The sequence below is a fragment of the Rhinolophus sinicus genome, chromosome 18 (genome assembly GCF_057876585.1).
Source record: "Rhinolophus sinicus isolate RSI-liver-muscle chromosome 18, RSI-T2T, whole genome shotgun sequence".
In the NCBI taxonomy this organism is placed as follows: Eukaryota; Metazoa; Chordata; class Mammalia; order Chiroptera; family Rhinolophidae; genus Rhinolophus; species Rhinolophus sinicus.
In genome coordinates, this window is record NC_142518.1 from 73,565,688 (window position 1) to 73,585,608 (window position 19,921).

Here is a 19,921-nt window from a genome sequence, read left to right on the forward strand (position 1 = left end):
GGGTTGAAAGTTTCCTCAGGAATGTGTATTAGAACATTGCTTTGACGATAACTAATAACCTGTGGTCTCCTTACTGATCACAAATCTCTTCTTTGGCCACCAAGCCCTCCTCCCCAAATCTACATGGTTTATTTTTCATGCCTATGTATGTAGATGAACACTGTAACTTTTCAGGTAGGGAAATGATCTGTAAGAAAAGCTATGCAGCAAATACAGTTGCTGCAGTCTGTATTAAGTCTGACAATTAAGTTCATGAACTCATCCTACAAAAAGTGCTATATGCCTCATTGCTGAATATCACTACGGTCACCTTTGAAGTACTCCCCGTGGGAAGCTATGCACCATGATGCCAACGCCTAGTCCACCCTTCAAAGCAATTTTGGAACTCTTTCTGGAATGGCCATCAGAGCTATTGTCCTGTTCCCCTTGATGTCCTGAATTTCATCAAAATGTCTTCCTTTCAATATTTCCTTTATCTTCGGGTAAAGAAAGAAGTCATTGGGGGGCAGAGCAGGTGAGTAGGGATGGTGTTCCAATACAGTTATTTGTTTCCTGGCTAAAAACTCCCTCACAGACAGTGTCGTGGGAGCTTGTGCGTTGTCATGATGCAAGAGCCATGAATTGTTGGCGAAAAGTTCAGGTCGTCTAACTTTCTCATGCAGCCTTTTTAGCACTTCCAAATAGCAAACTTGGTTAACTGTTTGTCCAGTTGGTACAAATCCATAATGAATAATCCCTCTGATATCAAAAAAGTTTAGCAGCATCATTGCAACAAGTTCTCGAACTTAATTGTCAGACCTTGTATAGTGGATGTTATTATACAAATTTAGTTAATACACCATCTAAGCCTAGGCGACCTGGATGCCCTTGGTCCTTACTCATGTCTGTTTGCATGTGTGCTTACATACATCCTGTTTATGGCCCACCTTTTCTCACACTATGCTCTCTGTTTGGAAAGGTTCCTCCCATTGTCAGCCAGCCTAAACATCATCCACACTTCTCAGAGGCTACCTTCTCTATCGTAGATATAACAATCTTTCATGATGTATCCTCAGGTGGACAGCATCTCTTCCTAGAAGCTTTTGTGGAATTCTTATGCCACATTCGTATTAGGTTTTCATAGCTGGTGGGAAGGATTGGGGGCAGAGACCATGTTTGCATTGTCTCAGGGATCACTTGTAGCAGTTTGCTAATAGTAGGTGCTCATATCTGTTCTGGAATGAAAGAAGAAAGGAAGAAACCCCAATACGGGAAAGAAGGAAGAAAGAAGGGGCTTTTCTTAAGCCACTTCAAAGGAAAGTAATAACAGTGTGGAAATTCAAGGAAAACAGAAAGTTCTTATTAATACAACTCCTGGCTTTTCATGGACTTAGTATTCTTTGGAGTTTCTGAAAGGAATTTCTATGTGGATTACTTTTTAAAGAAGAGTATTTTACTTTTGTTTTACCCACAGCCCTCTGAACACAGAGAAAACACGTAGTAAGTGCTTGTTGAATGAAAGGCAAAATTATTTCCTGACATATCCCAGGGAGTATGTAGGTCCCGGGCCTAAAGGTCTGAAAGCCCGCCTGCTGTGTAACTTCAGAGAGACAGTCCATCCTCTCAGTACTTTCTCATCCGGAAAATGTCAACAGTGTGACCCATTCTACCTCAACTCTCTGGATTTTCCTTGAGAAGGTCAACAAAGACCTTCAAACACCAAAGACAAGAATGAAAAGGGACCATCAGTAACTGTTGACTGAACATTGAGAACTCAATACGTAAATAAAAACTTACAGTGATTCCGTGCAGTCCAGGCAGCCCAGGATCCCCCTGAGAAACAAAGGCAGGACACTGAAGAGATTAATAAATCAAGCCTGTGGTATTTCATAGATAACTGACCTAAGATGCATGGGCATAAAAATGCATTGCTGAAGCTTAGGCCTCTTCTCTTAAGGTCTTGTGTTTTAAATAATGTATGAATTGGACATACTCAACCATTTACTTTTTCCCCTAAGATAAATCTGCACTCTAGGAGACAAGTATTATAGCCTTGGTTGAACAGGATTTCATATTTTACTTGGATTAATTGATTTTCACCTTTGCTAGGAACTTACCAATTAGAAAGTGCTTCTGTGAGCTGGTGATTTTTCTGCTCTTTTAGGAGGAAAGCAAAACCACCTTCCCATGTACCCTCATCCCCAGAGAATCTGCGCCCATATGTATACAATGCAAATCAGATATTTCAAGGGAGAATCAACAGAGCATACAGTCTCTGATTACGTTTTAATTACTTTTCAGCATCTTAAGTCACTGTATGAATCTGTAATATAGCCATCTTGTGGAAATTACTGTGTTCCACTGAGTCCAGGGTCTCTTTGTTCTTTGGCCAAGCTATTTAATAAAAGTTTGCTATGACAATGGCCATATTTTGACACCTGCTAGTGTTACCCTACTTGGCGTATGGTCAAAAATCAGCTATCTGCAGAATGGGAAGAGCACTGCCTGGGTTTTAGCTCTTCGGTAAACTGGCTGTGTGACTGAGCAAGTCACATAGTCTCAGTATACCTCAGTTTTGTTTTCTATAAAATGAGCAACATGAATCCAACAATCATGAGGTCCTTTCCAAGTCTAACATTCTATCTTCTGCTACGGCATCTATAGCCAAGAGCTCAAATCCCATACCTTCTCCAGTTTTCACCCATCCACCCCCATCACTCCCTTCCAAAGTTATTTCCAATGTTCCAGGCTCTGTGAATGAGTGGAAGGCAGAAAGATGCCATTCTCAGCTGAGCAAGTTTGGGTGCATCTTCCCCTCATGTTGGGCACATAGATTCCCATTTGTTACCAGGGAAATGACGGGCTCCCTTCCCACTGTGTAAGGGCAATAGGGTCAATCATTTGGCACTAGAGTTTACTAAGGGTCCACAGGATACCAGGCACCATACACCAAGAGTATAGTCACAAGAATAAAGTTCTTGTCAATTCGAGGAAGAGATGAAAGTTTCCCACCAGCTGCAGAGTTGATGGCCAGTTTTTGCCGACAGCCAGGGGCCCAGTGAAGGGTGATGGGCTGGTGTGCAGGGACAGAGAAAAGCAAGGCCAGGATCCTGGGCTGGTGGCCATGCTGAGATGGGCAGAGATACACATGGCTTCAAACCAAGGTATGCAGACATCAAGGATTCTTGAGCAGACAAAAGGTGTCTGCCTCCAGGAAATGTCTTGGCTTGTCAAAGAAAATGATACTCATGAAAACTATTTGTTTGCTGATCTGTCTCCTATTTTTGGTCTAGGTCCTACAAAGCAAATCTCTTTGACAGTATGGTTGCAAACATTTCTGTCAATGTTTCCACCACAAAGAGCTCAGGATCCTTTTTTAAATCCAACTTGGTCTGCTCCTTAGATAGAGATGCAGATGCTAGTTCTGGAAATGTTTTTATTGGCGGTGGGGCCCAGTACATGGGAGCTCAGCTTATAGCCTACTCAGCTGTCTGCCTTAGAGGCTCTTACCTTCATTCCTTTGAAACTATGTTGGGCAAGGACAGGTTCACCTTTAGATCCTTTCTGACCAGGAAGCCCCTGAGTAAAATAAGAAAAAAACTTGTGAAGAAATGCACACACACACACAGAATTTTGTTAATAGTATGATCTGATCAGATAGAGGCAGGAACAGCAAGAGGCTGAAATTATGTGGCTTATTCTATGGCAGAATTGGCTGTGATAAGGGGCAAAGTACTTCCCCTGAATGGGTGCTGTGTCTCAAAACTGTATGCCTACTCCCTCAAGCCCCAAGTCAGAAGTCTGTAAAGGGATTAGAAAGTAGGAGACTTTGAATCTATTTAGAGGCAGTGAAATTTTCTGTAAAGAGCCAGATAGTAAATGATTTACACTTTGTGGGCCATATCTGGGCTCTGTCCCATAATCTTCTCTTCTTCCTCACAATCTTTTAAAAATGTAAAAACAAGCCCCAAGTCAGTTTACTGACCCCTGATCTAAGAGATATCTACCAAACCACCTCCATCCTGTGCTGCTAACCACACAACTTTAGCTTCGACACCTATCTAAGAGCCTGGTGTGTCTCACTAACATAGAAAACAGCTCAAAGTACACCCAACCCATCTATTGATCAGACTTTTACTGTCTCAGTGGCAGATGCTGGCTACTGTCTGCTAGATTTTGTCCTCCTGGGGGAAATCAATGTCCCTATACTGAAGGGAAGTCAGGATTAGTATTGGGGATAGGGTTAAGCTTTGGAGACTAAAGCATTGATTGAATGATGACTTCTTTGACCTCAAAAATCATAGATACATAACAATAAAAGAACAATGCAGTCCCAGAAGCACAAACCGGTTTCTTTTCTAACATTTCCTATTTCCCCATATTCTTGTGGTCACTACTTTCATCAAAGAAAGGTCAAAGAATATCTATTCAGGATTCAGCAGGATTAGTAAAGATGTTTATTACCTCAAGAATTCTTCTCTCCCTGTCAGGGGCAGCATTTCCTTAGTCTCCTAGATATTTACTTTTTTTTCTTTTATATATATATATATATTTATTTATTTTTCCCCCAATTATAGTTGACATAGAATATTTTATTAGTTTCAGGTGTACCACCTAGTGATTAGACATTTATATAACTTACAAAGTGATCATTCCAATAAATCTCATACCCATCTGACATCGTACATAGTTATTACACTATTATTGACTGTATTCCTCATGCTGTACTTTACAACCCCATGACTATATTGTCACTACCAATTTGTACTTCTTAATCCCTTCCTCATTTTTACCCACCCCACCCAACCCCCCTCCCAGCTGGAAACCATCAAAGTGTTCTCTGTATCTATGAGTTTGTTTCTGTTTTATTTTGTTCTTTAGATTTCATGTGTAAGTGAAATCGTATGGCATTTGTCTTTTTCTGTCTCACATACTCCACTCAGCACAATACCCTCTAGGTCTGTCCATGTTGTTGCAGATGGTAAAATCACATTCTTTTTTATGGCTAAGTAATATGACATTGTATATATGTACCATGTCTTTTTTATCATTTCATCCATTGATGGACACCCAGGTTACCTCCATATCTTCGCTACTGTACATAATACTACAATGAACATATGGATGCATATGTCCCTTTGAAGTGGTGTTTTGGGTTTTTTCAGATAACTACCCAGAAGTGGGATTACTGAGTCCTTCTTTGTCTCTTGTTATAGCCTTTGTTTTGTTTTGTTTTGTTTTAACAGGACTTTATTGGGGAATAGTGTGTATTTCCAGGACCTTTTTTTTTTTATTTTAATTGGGGAACAGTAGTGTGTTTTTCCCAGGACTCATTAGCTCCCTCCAAGTCAAGTTGTTGTCCTTTCAGTCTTAGTTGTGGAGGGCGCAGCTCAGCTCGAGGTCCAGTCCCCATTATTAGTTGCAGGGGTCACAGCCCACCATCCCTTGTGGGAGTCCAACCAGCAAACCTGTGGTTGAGAGCCCGTGCTCCAACCAACTGAGCCATCTGGCCACCCAGGAGCTCAGCGGCAGCTCATTGACTTCATTCTAGTTGCAGAGGGCTCAGCTTGCTGGCCCATGTGGGAATCGAACTGGCAGCCCTGCTGCTCAGAACTCGAGCTCTAACCAACTGAGCCACCCGTCTACCCAGCCTTTATTTTACAGTCTGTTTTGTCTGGAATAAGTATTGCTACACCAGACTTTTTGTCATTGTTTGTTTCCATTTTCATGAAATATCTTTTTCCATCCCTCTGCTTTCAGTCTCTGTGTGTCTTTTGATCTGAAGTGAGTCTCTTGTAGGCAGCATATGTAAGGGTCTTGTTTTCTTATCCATTCAGCCACCTTATGTCTTTTGATGGAGCATTTAATCCATATACATTTAAAGTAAAGTATTGTTGACAGATATGTAGTTATTGCCATTTTATTATTCATATTTTTTATCTCTTCTCCTCCTCCTTCTTCTTCTTGTCCATTTAACATTCCTTGTAATACTGGTTTGGTGTTGATGAACTCCTTTAGTTTTTTCTTGTCTGGGAAGCTCTTTATCTGTCTTTTGATTCTAAATGATAGCTTTGCTGAGTGGAGTAATATTGGTTGTAGGTCCTAACTTTTCATTACTTTGAAGATTTCGTGCCAATCCCTTCTGGCCTGCAAAGTTTCTGTTGAGAAATTAGCTGATCGTCTTATAAGAGCTCCCTTGTAGGTACTTGCTTTCTCTTGCTGCATTTAAGATTCCTTCTTTGTCTTTAACCTTTGCCATTTTAATTAAGATGTGTCGTGGTGTGGGCCTTTTTGCGTTCATCTTGTTTGGGATTCTGCACTTTCTAGGCTTGTATGTCTATTTCCTTCACCAGGTTAGGGAAATTTTCCATCATTATTTCTTCAAATAAGTTTTCAATTCCTTGGTTTATCTCTTCTCCTTCTGGTACCCCTATGATGGAATATTGGGCGCTTGATGTTGTCCCAGAGGCCCCTTAAACTATCTTTGTTTTTTTGGGGGGATTCTTTTTCTTTTTGCTGTTGATTGGATGTTTTCTGCTACCTTAACTTCTAAATTACTGATTTGAACCTCTGCTTCATCTAATCTACTGTTTATTTCCCTCTAATGTATTATTTATTTGTTATTGCATTCTTCATTTGTGACTGGTTCTTTTTTATGCTTTCTATCTCATTTTTGTGTTTTATATCTATTTGTTGAAGTTCTTCCTGAGATCGTTGAGCATCCTTATAAACAGTGTTTTGAACTCTGCATCTAGTAGCTTGCTCGTCTCCACTCTGTTTCATTTCTTCCTTCCTTCCTTCCTTCCTTTCATTTTTTCTTTCTTTTTTGTTTTTTTTCTGGAGCTTTGTTTTGTTCTTTCATTTGGGACATATTTCTTTGTCTCTCTATTTTGGCTGCCTCCCTGTGATTGTTTCTGTCTATTACGTAGGGCTGCTGTGCTTCTCAGTCTTAGTAGCCTGGTCTTATGTACCAGGTATCCTGTGAGGTCCAGTGGCTCAGTCTTTCTGGTCACCTGAGCCAGGTGTTCCAGGTGTGTTCTTTGTGTGTGTTGTGTGCGCCCTCCTCTTGTTATTGAGCCTTGGTTGCTCTTTGCACATCAATAGGAGGGATTAACCCTCAGGCTAATTGGTTCTGAGGACTGGCTAGGACTACAGTGGAGGAGCTGCTGTGCAGAGGCTGACCCTACAGAGCAGGATTCACTTTAGCAGGACTCTGCTGCCTGCCCAGTCTATCCTTTGTGTGTGTCACCCACAGAGGCAGCTGGGTGGTGCTCCAACTCAGCCTGAAGCTGGCCACTGGGCATACCATCCCCAAGGCCTCCTGGTAAAGACCCCATGGCAGGTCAAGTTCATCCACAGCCTATGCCCTGCTCAGGCATGAGCCGCAAAGCAATTCGCAGATGGCAACCACCCATGCTGGGCTTGGAGGTGCCTTGAGAGGCCAAGTTGAGAACTGTAGGTGGCTGCTACTAGTGCCAGACTTGGGGCTACTCAGCAAGAGGTGTATGGCACACCGAGGTCAGATGTTGCTTGTTTGGGTTTTGTGAACCTTTGAGAGACTTTAGGAATGGCTGCAGCATGAGACAAGACAGCCTGTTTGTATGGGTGGGTATGCAAGTTGGATGGGACAGGGTCTCAGGGAATCACCAGAGTGGGGCAAACAGTGTTAACCCTGTCGATGGAGACTCAGACATGGCAGCCACCTGCAACTGCATCCTGGGACAGGGGACAGCTCTACAACCAAATAATGGCTTCTGCTAGCACTTCTGTCTAGGAGAAAGTTGCCCCTCCAGCCCTTGCCCTGAAGCCATATAATTCAGTTCCTCCCCATATGTCCCTGGTTCCTTTCAAGCTGCTTACCCAGCAGTGGAACTCAGAGTGAGTGAGTCTGTTAGAGAATAAGTCTGTGCGTGGGCCCTTTAAAAGGGACGCCTGGGATTACAGCCATCCTCTGCCTCACTCAGCCACCATCTCTACTGGTTTTCACAGCCAGAAGTTGTTGGGATTTCTCTTCCTGGCACTGAAACCGTGAGTTGGGAAGCTTGGTACAGGGCTGGGATCCTTCATTCGTCGGGGGGGACCACAACAGCTGAGACATCCCTCCCAATTTTTAACTGCTACATGCGGGTGTGGGACCAGCCCATTCTGCATCTCTGCTCCTGCCACCAGTCTCGAGGTAGCTTTTTCTGTATGTCCTTAGTAGGATTTCTTACCTTCTAGACTTCAGGTGATTCTCAATTATAGTTGTTCTGTAGTTTATATCTATCTTTGATATGATCGTGAGAGGAGATAAGTACAGTGTTTATCTACTTTGCCATCTTGACCAGACAAGTCTGGATATCTATTAACAGAGATTTGATTTGCTCTCCTGTCCTGTTGCCATGGCAGTGTTTGAAGGCCTTTGTGACTCAAATAGCTCATCCTATGTTGGTAATATATCCTCCCCCTCCACCCCCACTAAATATTGGTTTGGTCCTTAGATGTCAAAGTCCTTTATGACATGTATGTATGTCTCACTTTCTGATACATCTACTCACACCCACAACTTAGTCACTCAAGACAACAGTGCTGCTCATTCAGTAAAATGCCAATTAATTCATGCAGCTCAGGATCTGTCTAATAGTGTGATTTTGAGCTAAATACATCACATCAGTACGCTTATTTGCTTAGATTATTTCAAGTGATGTTAAGAATGGGCTTGAAATTTTTATTTTTCTCTTTCCAGGAATTTGTAAAAACAACCTTGCAAGAGCATGGTATCTATTAGAACTATTTGAGCCCCATACGGATGAACAGAATTAAATAAAAGTGGTGATACCAGGATCCAATAAATGCTTTATCAATCCTTCAAACAAGGGTTATGATGTAGGGGGTGGGTTGGGGAAGAGGACAGACTATTTCAGTGTAGAGTAGGATTTCTCAATTATTTCTCACTATTGACACTTTGGGACAGATTATTCCCTGATGTTGGGGTGGGGCTGCACTGTGCCAGTAGCATACCCCCAGTTGTGACAACCAAAAATATCAATAATAACTATAAAATGTCATATGGGGGGACAACATCACCACTGGTTAAAAATCGCTGGTATATACCAAGCTTGCCAAGCCATTTGGGCCATTGTCAGTGCTTCCATGATCCTGTGTAGCTTTCCAAGTACTGCATTTCCCAATATCGTGTAATGTGAGAACACGTGAAGTAGCCCAAACATGTACTTTGCTCTGGAATTTTCTATACTCTTTTAACAATCTCTAAAAGTATGATTAAAAAAAATAATGACCCTAGGTAGTGTAACGTGTATATACCCTCCTGCAACTGGTATTCTTCTTTCGACTTTTAATGTGGTGCTGCCAGCATAGAATCCTCAATTAAACAAGGGACTACAATGATTGCCCCAAAGACACTTGATGAGCTCTCCAGAGAGCAAAAAAAGGGTACACTTGGAGGCAAGCAAAGCCATTTGAAATAATGTACAAAGATCTGGCAGCGTACAGGTGGTCCAAGAAGCCCAGGATAGCCATCGGGGCCTGGAAATCCAACTGCTCCTTGAGTTCCATTACAGCCATCCAGGCCAGGCGGGCCTCTGGGTCCTGGCTGTCCAGGGTGGCCCTGTTCAAAGAGAAAAGAAGGGATCAAGTCAGGCATTGGACGCTAAGCTACTCCGATACACTCCACAGTGAGAGAAGCCAAGCATGCTGCCAAACTCTGGCTCCTTGTCCATTCCCTTAGCCCCATCACCGATGCTCGCATAGCTTTCCTTTATACTCAGGCATATGTGGCTGATTGCAAGTCAGTGTTACTCCTCCCAAGAGGATCAATGCTTTAACAGGATCCAAGCTGAAACCAAAAGGATCAAGCATAAAGAGATGGGATACACAAGGTGTTCTGACTTCACCTTCCCTGGGTACAGAGACTGACTAAGATGGGACTTAGCTGTCTGGTGGCTGAGCTTCTACTAAAATGGAATCATGCCAGGCCTTGGGATTCCTCAGAACAGACTGGAACCTGGGCATCCTGGCATGGCTTTCTGTATTGGAAGATTTGTTTGCATGGGAAATGATGCTGGATTTTGGTCAACAGAACAGAAGCAGTTTCTATAGCCCCGTCTCTCCCAAAAGTGGCTTGGTCAAAAATATGCAAGTCCTAGAAGAGCTACACTTTCAATCTTCTTTTGTCATTATCACATGTCAGGCTATTGCTTTAGTTAGGGAACTGTATCTTCTCTTCTCCATACTCACTACGGAGGTGGTTGTTTTGCTGTGTTATTAGTAACTAGTCACATACAGTTGGTCTGAATTCAATGTTCCAGAGTTTGGGCTTCCTTTGTGCATAGAGCCTACCTTTTTGTAGTGAATAACTCTTTTTCAGTCTGTCAAAAGGAGGTTGTGAGTTGAGTATAAAGAGATGACCTGAAAGACCAGATACTTAGATGGGTCAATAAAAGGTAGACTCCCACCCTCTCACACATACTTTTAAAAGCCAGGTATATATATTTAATGATTTGAGGGAAATATGTCATGTGTTCAAAAATCAACTTTTCAAACTATTAGAGGAAACAAATTTTTATCAAATTCTTATTGAGAAAGTGCTCCATAGAATTCTGTTTCCATTTTCATTGTTATTATAGTTGTAAGAGATAGTCTGTTAATGCAAAAGTGTGAATCTACACTGCTGGACTCATGGAATACTAAGTCCAGATGAGTGGTCAATAAACTTATCTTTGCAATAAACATGCTGTAATCTGTGCCTCCCCAGACTCGGGTGATGGTTTTTAGTTGCACTGGGGAAACCGAGACAGTTTATTAGAGTCATCAACCATTTTATTACCAAATGAGATGGCTATTCTTGTTTGCCCTGAAGACCTACATTTTACATTCCCCAGATCTATGCCTTGGGAGGCAAACTTTTGTGGACAGTACTGCCTAGGCTCCCTTTCCCTCTGTCTCCTAGTTGTATTTGGCCACTGGTAGACACAGGCAAGAGATTGAAGAGCAGGAGGAGAAAGAGCAGAAGTTATTTATTTCCCTCATGCCCTCCCTCCCTGGCTGTATCTCTGGCAATGGCCACATTTCTCTACAGTCTTAGCTCCTGTCGGGCAACTGTTATTCCGTGGCTCTAGGTCTTACAGATTCCAGTATTACCATTCCTTATTTTCCCTTTGGGTCTAGGGGTGGTAATAGATTTGTGTTAGTTGCTTTACCATCCATTGTTGTTTCCCTCAATCCTGCCCACATCCTTTAAATATACTCTTCAATCCATTCTTTAGTTAACCCCTTTAAGTATACTCTGTTTCTTCCTGGGACTCTCATCATCACTTTAAAATGTCCCCGCTAAGCTTGCTAGAGTTTATCTCTCAGTTGGGTAACAGAGATGAGTTAAGGAAAAACAACAGGCTGGCTCAGTACTAAGGATCTTCTTTACTCCTGGGGCCTTGGTTCTGTTTGACATCAAGACCTTTGCCTGGGGTGGCCAGTTAGCTCAGTTGGTTAGAGCATGCTGCTGATAACACCAAGGTTGTTGGTTCGTTCCCCACATGGACTACCCATTGGTACCCACATTTTTTTCCTTGGGCTCTGATCCTTCTGTAGTTTTCTTGCCTGAACTCGATATCTCCTATCTGCAGGATTCCAGGGGAACTTGTTCACTCTTTCCTACCTTAGCTGAATTAACCTATAACCTGTGACTAAGATCTGTCAGCCCTTTCCTGTCCAGCTGATACCACAGGATGATGGATAAAGCATGTCTTGAGCTAGTCAGACTTGTGTTCCCATCCCAGCTTTGCCACCCCCCAGATGTAGCCTCAGTTTTCCTTACATGTAAAATGCAGATGAATAATACTACCTCATAAAGTTGTTGTTACCATTAAAGTGAAAACAAAATTTTGTGGTTAAAATTAAATGAGACTAGTTTTACTGCATAGGAATTCAATAAATGGCAAGTCTTTTTCTCTCAAGCAAGTCAGCAAGAATAAGCCACCGGGCTGAGCTCTCAGTACCATGGAATTTCTGGCACATTGTCATTTCTGTTTATAGCTAATAATTTTACATATATGAGAGCCATCTTTCCAAGAGAAAGCTTTTTGAGGGAGGAAACCATGGTTCTATATAACCACAAGGGACTGAACACATAGAATGTGAGGATCTGCTCTGCTCCAGAAAAGCAATATTCCTCAGAACCCATATTTTAAAGAAAAAGTTTCCATTGGTGAGTGGTATAGCTTCACTTTGAAGATATAAATCTGGTGTGTTCATTTATGTGTCTCTAAGCAGGAAAGTGTTTGCGATCGACTCCACAGGAAAAGCTAAACATAAATTGTAAAGGACAACTCGAAAACTTCTGCTCTCAACTTATTTGAACTGAAAACATTTGATAAACATACATTTCTTGTGGATGCCTACAGCCCCAAATCACAGCTGTGATATCATTAAAAGCCACAGCCCTATCACCCCTAGCATACATTGTTTTAATGCTGAATATCTTGATGAATGTTTGTTTGTTCACTCTCTCCACTGGTCGTTGTGCCCCTTAGTGCACAGACTTCAATGACCACAAAATGACTACTTGCTCATTCGTGTTGAAATTGTCTACAGGACAGCAAAAATGGAGCTTTGGGACCCAAACCAGTGACACATATGTTAGCGATGAGCCAATATTAAGAGGGAAACCAGATCTGTGCAGTGATCCAGTTTATTAACATGTGCTGGGGAAGCTGTTGGTGTCAGCCAAACTGCTAAATAAATGCCGCTGAAAGTTGAGCAACATAATTAGTGTGACTGGGCCAAGGGTGTCTGTGTTTCCCTCTGTCTGAGGGAGTCCTGCCAGTCTGAGAACTGTTGATTTTATAGGCACCAGAGATTGAAGTCAGTCGCCCAAATATTTTTAGAGTTCTTACTCTATGCCAAATTCAGCCCTGGGTTCTCTGAGGCCTCTAAGAGGAGCAGAAGACATACATTGTGCTTTCAAGGAGCTAGATAAGACTACCATACAAGACAATCAATAAATACCATGGACCATATGTGGTAAGGAGCTAGAACGTGTAGGACAGACATCAAGGACTCCTACATCATAAATAGCTGGAAGAGAGAGGAGGAACAAGGAAGAAAAAAATTCGTGGAGTAAATGAGGCTTGGAGTCTGAAGTTAAAGCAATCGAAAGTAAAAAAAAAAAACATATACAACCTTTGGTCAAAAGAAGGGCCAGGTAAAGGGCCAAGGGCATGGGGACTTCTGGGAGCAGCACACTTATTTGGAGGAATCTGGATACCCGCAACTCATTCTCCCAAGTAATGAAGCCCCAAAGACAAGTGATCAATTCCTACAAGCACTAGTGCTCTCTAAGCTACAAGTTGGAAGCGGAAGAGTCCAGCTGGATTCTGGGGCAGGTTCTAGCTCAGAATTGGAATCAGCCTCTGCATTAGAGGATTCACTTCCTTCCAACCCCCATTAAAAAGACACTACAGGAAGAAGGGCATAGTACCCCTGCCAGCTCTAAATCCCCCTCCCCTCTCATCTCCAGTGAAGCCAGCTCCACAGGATGAATGGAAGAGGCAGCCTCCCATTTGCTAGTTTCCCTTACCCACTGGCTCCCATAGGGACACAGCCAGGAGACAATGCCAAGGGATGTCAAAAAAGGACGGCCAATTCTATCTACTTATTTCCCCACGGGCTCATTTCTGGGTAATTTGCAGATTCTGCACTTGAATAAATGCAGAAATCTGATGGTCAATTTGCTGATACATGTAACAAATACAAGGTAAGCGAGGCTTCTGTTCTCCAAATCCATAAATGGATACTAGATCTGGAGAGAAAATGGATCAGATGATTATATCTTTGAAGGCAGATCCATATGCTTTTTCTGTACCCCCATAGAAGAGTGCTAGCACACAGCAGGTGCTCAAGAAATACCTATCGATTGGCGCAGAGATTTGAACCCCCTTCCCTGGCACTAGATGATTATGTACTGTCACACAAGAAGCTGCTAAGTAAGTATAGGGTTTCCACACAATATTTGGTTCTTCTCTTAAACAAGGTTGAAAACCATTGCTATAGACAAATAGCCCAGGCTAAAGACTAAATATATAGAGAAATGACAAAGGAAATAACTAAAATCTGATAGTAGAAGTTCCAAATACTGTATTTTAAGGGTGGCAAAATGTTACCATGGACTCTCCAATGGTGGGATAAGTGGGGATACAAGGTGAAAATGGAGAATCTAAGGAATTGGGTTGTACGGAGTGAGAAGGAGATGTCTGTAAGCTCTAAACTTCCCACTTATCACCAGCAAAGCCAGGTCCTCAGGATGGATGGATGAGGCTACCTCCAAGTGATCTTTGGAGTGGTCATTTTGTAAAAACTGAAGGAAAATTCACTCTGAAATGAGATGAGGCTGAAGAGAACGAATTAACTGGAATGAAACGTGTCAAGATATCATTAAGTATGTTTCTATCTAATTTCATATACCTTCTTAATTTTCTTATAATGCATATGTATGTGTTCTAATGTGGCACTGTCTCCACACTTCAAAACCAGTCCCTCAAGCCACAAGACACGACTCATTGATGGTTTCTTATGCTCACATATGTCCTTGCACCCTCGAACCATCTGATTTAGTGCTGCCTGTAACTGAATCCCAGGGAAACTGTGTGACCACTGCCCTTCAGACTTTATCATGCACAGCTCAACACTTGACCCTGAACATGCTTGCACGAGCCAGCATGTGTTGCAAAGGCCAAAATGCTTGAGCTATGAGGCAGAACTTAGAGATGATATTTTAAAATGCTTCTGTGAAAAACACTCACCAGAATCCCATCGATGCCAGGAAAGCCAGGAACTCCCATGGGACCCTAAAAAAAAAAGGAGTAGAGAGAGAAATGTAAGAGAAAATCCAGTTGGTCTCCATTTGATTCAGTGGGTTTGTTCATGTGATTCATGACCTAAGTTGTTAAGAAGTGTTTTGCACCCCTCTTTCCACATTGTACCACCTCGCTCCCTACTCCAGTTCCAAGTGATCACTTGCCTCTACTTCAGGTCTCAGACCTATGTGTGTTCTGAAACCAGTTCTTGTCTTAGGCAATGTGACGTTAGACCTAAAATTAAGGCTCAATAATACATACTATCTTGACATCTGGGAAAACCAGGAGAGCCTCAAATGGCCTAACCACAAGTCCCCGTCCCCACTGTGTTCCTGTAGATAAGGTCTCCGAGGCAAGCAACCTTTCTAATCAAACAGGCCAAATGCAGTTCATGCTTATCCCTGAGTAGTGGGTTTTACTTCCATGCTGGCCCACTGAATTATTCAAACAAGCCAATCACATCCTCCCTCAGGGAGCAAGGGACACCTCACCTTCTTGATACTACAAAGTCTGCTTCCCACAGCCCCTTCTGATTTATTCTGTTCCCAAGTGCAACACCCACGTGGCCCGGCATAGTGTGTGGGGTCCTCCTCCCCTGTGCTGTGAGTACATGTGACTAATAAACCTGTTGTCAGTCTCTTCTGTCCAGTGTCAGGTGTCATATCTTCGGCCATCTCCAGAACCCCAGGGTGGGAATCCCTCCCTCACCAGTGGGGTGAATAGGAGGTGATGAAAATCGGCAGGGAACATAAACGAGTAGCTAAATTCAGTCAGTCAGCCACCATGACACGATCAATTTCCTTTCTTGCATCTTTCCCCCTATATTTGTGGCCCGATTGCCTTTAAGCATTCTGAGCCCTTGATACCCAGTCGCCTTGCTTGAAATCCTGAATTCTCTTGCCCAGCTGATTGGATTTCGGACCCATGCCCAGTTCAAACCCACATGACTTCCCATCACAGTGATCCCACTTGTCTAACTAGTAGCTAATACATGTACTTTATGGCTTGCTTGCCATGGAATTCTCCCCAGAAATGGGCTAATCCATTAGTAGCACACCACCCAGCCTGTCTCTTATTAAATTATGTAGCCTGGCACCACAGTATTCAGGATTAGTATTACTCCCATAAGAGAACTGAGATTTAGAAACTTTACCTTCACACTTGTGACCTATGAGTCAAAGCAAAATCGAGCTTTGGTGTTCTTACCTTATCTCCTTTTGGTCCGTATGATCCCAGAGGACCCGGGGAGCCCCTTACTCCTTTCAACCCTGATAAACCACTAGGGCCAGCAAATCCTTGAGGACCTGTTGGACCTTGAATTCCAATTGGTCCTGGTGTCCCCTAAGATGGACAGAGGAGTGCAATTAGTTAACAGAGGACTTAACATCAACATTTCCCATTTTCCTGTGCACAAACCACATTGTCATCACTTCACTAAATAATTTTGGCTTAGAGATCTGTGAAGCATGCCAAAGTTCCAGACACAGATCCGAAAAGGCTATTTTAGGGACTACTAAATTTATTTGGATAAAACATATTTTATAAGCACATTTAATAAGATTCATATGTACCAAGATCCTTCAGCTTTGTACTTCTTAGGAGATCAGTTATTCAGGCTGGATAATATTGTCCTCTTCCTAATTAATTCTAGTCCATCCATCAGATTGTCAAAATAGTGAAAGAACGGAATGCTGGAGAGCATCATGACATTTTATAACTCACGTCCAAATGGCCAACCACATGTTTGCAGTCAAGTCCAGAAATGGCTGTGCCTAAAGAACACAGCCTTCAAGGTCCAGAAAGGGGAGAACCTAGAAACCCACGGGTTGACCAACCTGTCAGACCTTACCTTTCTTAGCAGATCTTAGGACCCCATCACTGGAAACAGATGTTCACAGGGAAAACACACACACACACACACACACACACACACACACACACACACACTCACTCACTGTTTATTTGCTCCCTCCTCCTCTTTCTTTTTCCCTTTACCCCTGCCAACAGTACAGGTGTTGAAGGTGTAAAATCCAAGGGGCTTAGGAATATACATTATGTATCAATTATGATGGCAAGAGAGAGTAGCCTGAGGATTTTGAATGCCCTGGTTATAAAGCTTCTGTAACAATTAAGTCTGAGAGTTCAGACTGACATTTTAAAGCTGACTGAGACAGAGAATTAACCCCAGCGGGTGCAACACAGGTGGGCTAGTCTATCATTTAGAACAAATGCCAGCAGGGACTGAATTTTCTTGGCAGAAAAATGAAAACCATTATTAATGTTCATTACCTTTCAGAGAATGCAACACCCTATCAGGTAGAAAGCCATTTTCATAAACGCTTCCAATCTCTAACCCTCAGCCCCTTTACCGACTGTCTGCAATTTCCTACAGATCTGTGAAAAACTCTGAGAAAAGCCCATTAAACATGCCCTTTAATATCAACCTTCAAGTTTTACTTTTAAAAAGGTAGAAAACAGGACAGATGCTTTATGCAGTGGCTAGAGTCATGTACTGGAGATGCAAGTGGCCACCAGCTGAACAGGGCTGTTGGAGTACAATTCCCACTGTCAATCAGGCCCATGAAGACCTAGGACTCTTGCAGAAAAGTAAAAGATGCTCTTCCCAAGGAGGCGCAATTCTCTGAGAGGTGCCACCCACCACTCAACCTTTCCCAACACCCAACATGCATGCAGCATACAAAGGGTGCTAGGCTGCAGACTGTTTAATGAGCTTGTTTCTGAGAATGATGGGATAGAAGTTGAGTTTTCACTTTTTATGCTCTTACTTCCTGTTGTTGGAATTCTGTTTACAATGATTCTGTTCTTTATTACTCTTGTAAATTTTTACATCTATATGTATGTGAAACTAAAATGAAAAAAGAACAATACTTTAAAAACGTTGGGGTGCTGTTGAGAATGAACAAAGAAGTCTGAAATGTGGGCCTAGCTTTCAAGGCTAATGTACACAAAACCATAGCAAACAGTACAAGTCCGGAACAGAGCATAAGTGGTGCAGGGACACAAAGGAAGGGTTGGCCTTGGAGAATTTGTGGAATGCTTACATTCTACCCATGACTCGGGGGAGTCATGGGCCACACTGGAAACGCTGAGTGGGCCCCAAATGAAGTGGGCCTGCAGAGCAAGACAGGAAAGTTGAAGACGTGGTGTCGTAGGAAATGGGGAACTCTTAGAGGTTTGGGGACAAGAGAGGGATGGGAAGAAGACAGTGTTTCAGGGCTGAAACTCATCAGCCAGCATTCAGGAGAACATGTGTGTGTCAGCATGAGGCCAGGGCAGCCTGCCTGAGGCTGGAACAAGGGAGACAGATAAGAACCAGCTGTTGGTGGAGGAGGGGACTCCTTGGTGGGAGGAATGGGGGCAGGACTGGCTCACCGAGGCTGTGTTACTACTAGCAGAGAGGATGCAGTCAGGGCACTAAACGCTTGACCCAAAAGCTGAGCCCTGCGCAAAGCTTTCCTGCGTCAAGGGAAGGGAGGTGGAGAACACGATAAACCATTGAAGAGCTACTGAGAGAGCAGATTGTGGTGTGGCCCAGTTCCCACCTTGCTCACATCACTAGAGCCTGACCATAGCCTGGCATGGGCATATGGGTTGGCACACTCTAGCTCTGGTCTGTTGCCTTTGTGAGCGCATGCTCAGCGAGAATAAGCAAGGAGACTTAGGAGTGAGGCAATTCTGCGGCTGGACTTAACAAGAAATCTAATTCCATCCAGAAAAGGCAGGGTTCCATGGCCTGCTCCCTTTCTCTTGGCTGGGTGGGCATGCTGAATCTACCACAGTCGCACAGCCGACTCCTCTGTTCCAGCCAGAGAGTCTAAAGTAAGTCTCTTAAAAAACTCACGGATTCATTGAATTCTAATTCTTTTTCCAAAATGCCATTTGAAATGACACCCTTGAAGGAAGGAACGTGGACTTCTGGGTTCCAGCTAGAAACCTCTCAGACTGGCCTAAGGGCCAGAAGCCAGGCCTGTGGGGTGTTCAAGGCCTCTGAGGCCAGCTCAGAACTGCCTCCTCAGCGTGGGGTTAGGCCCTTCTGGAGCCTGCAGTCATAGGATATGAGACAAGGCGCCTTCCCACCCACTGAGGTCCTTTCCTACAGTGGTACAGAGCACTGTGAACTAATGAAGATAACAAAAACAAACAAAAAACAAAACAAAACAAAAAAACCAGAGACATTTCTTTTGTGGGTTGTTTTGTTTTGTCAGCCATCTGTAGATATGCATACTCTGTGCTTATAGCTGTATGATCCTTTTCCCTCTTCTCCAATGCACAGGATTTCTGTCACAGTGCTCAGTGTACTACTGAAGCTTACTACTTAATCAAAGATGAACTGCATTTTTTGGGTTTTCCTCCAAAGAAAGCTATCGGAGGCACTTTTCATCATGGCCAGCAGAGGTCAGTGTGAGAACACAGCGGCTACAGATAAGCAGGAGGTTGGGTGGGCCTCTCCTGCTACACAGAAAAAGAAGTCAGGCCAGTCAGTGTCAGAGAAGTCACAGAAAGTTCGAGCAAGAAGGGCCCTTAGAGACCATTCCGTTTTATACATGGGGGAAAAAAAAGAAGCCAAGAGAAGGGGAAGGACTTGTTTAGGTCACATACTGCGTTTCCCTGAAAATAAGACCTAGCCAGACCATCAGCTCTAATGCGTCTTAATATAAGACCAGGTCTTATATTAATTTTTGCTCCAAATGACGCATTAGAGCTGATGGCCCGGCTAGGTCTTATTTTCGGGGAAACACGGTAGCTACTGAGGATGGCGTGGGGCTCAAACCAGACCTCCTGCTGCCAGTATGTGGCTCTTTTCCTGTTTGCCAGTGGCAGATGTCCTAGGGGGTCATTGAGGCTGCCCCTTCACCCCAGGCCTGCCCCTGGGACTGTCCCCATCAGTAGCCTGCAGCAGCCAGATGCTCACACATAATTTCCCTCTTCCTAGCTCTGATGATTTCACAGAACCAATCTGGAACACCATCACTGTTTGGACTGCTATCAGAATTTCAATGGCCTTGGACCAATGCCCTACTCTGATACATGTCATTTATTTTGGCAAATAGACCCAAACCGGGCAGAAGGGA

At 43.2% G+C, this 19,921-nt stretch overlaps 1 protein-coding gene across 2 annotated transcripts in view; it reads right to left on the minus strand.

The window, feature by feature from the left end:
• COL4A6 (collagen type IV alpha 6 chain) overlaps positions 1-19,921 on the minus strand; it is a 338,573-nt gene that overhangs the window by 56,103 nt on the left and 262,549 nt on the right. For both annotated transcript variants that reach the window (XM_088795018.1, XM_088795017.1), the window contains exons 4-8: positions 16,035-16,169; positions 14,775-14,819; positions 9,470-9,586; positions 3,490-3,558; positions 1,777-1,812 (exon numbers count right to left, since the gene is read on the minus strand). In XM_088795018.1, coding sequence (XP_088651144.1) covers positions 1,777-1,812; positions 3,490-3,558; positions 9,470-9,586; positions 14,775-14,819; positions 16,035-16,169 — 402 coding nt within the window. The remainder of the gene's footprint in view (positions 1-1,776; positions 1,813-3,489; positions 3,559-9,469; positions 9,587-14,774; positions 14,820-16,034; positions 16,170-19,921) is intronic.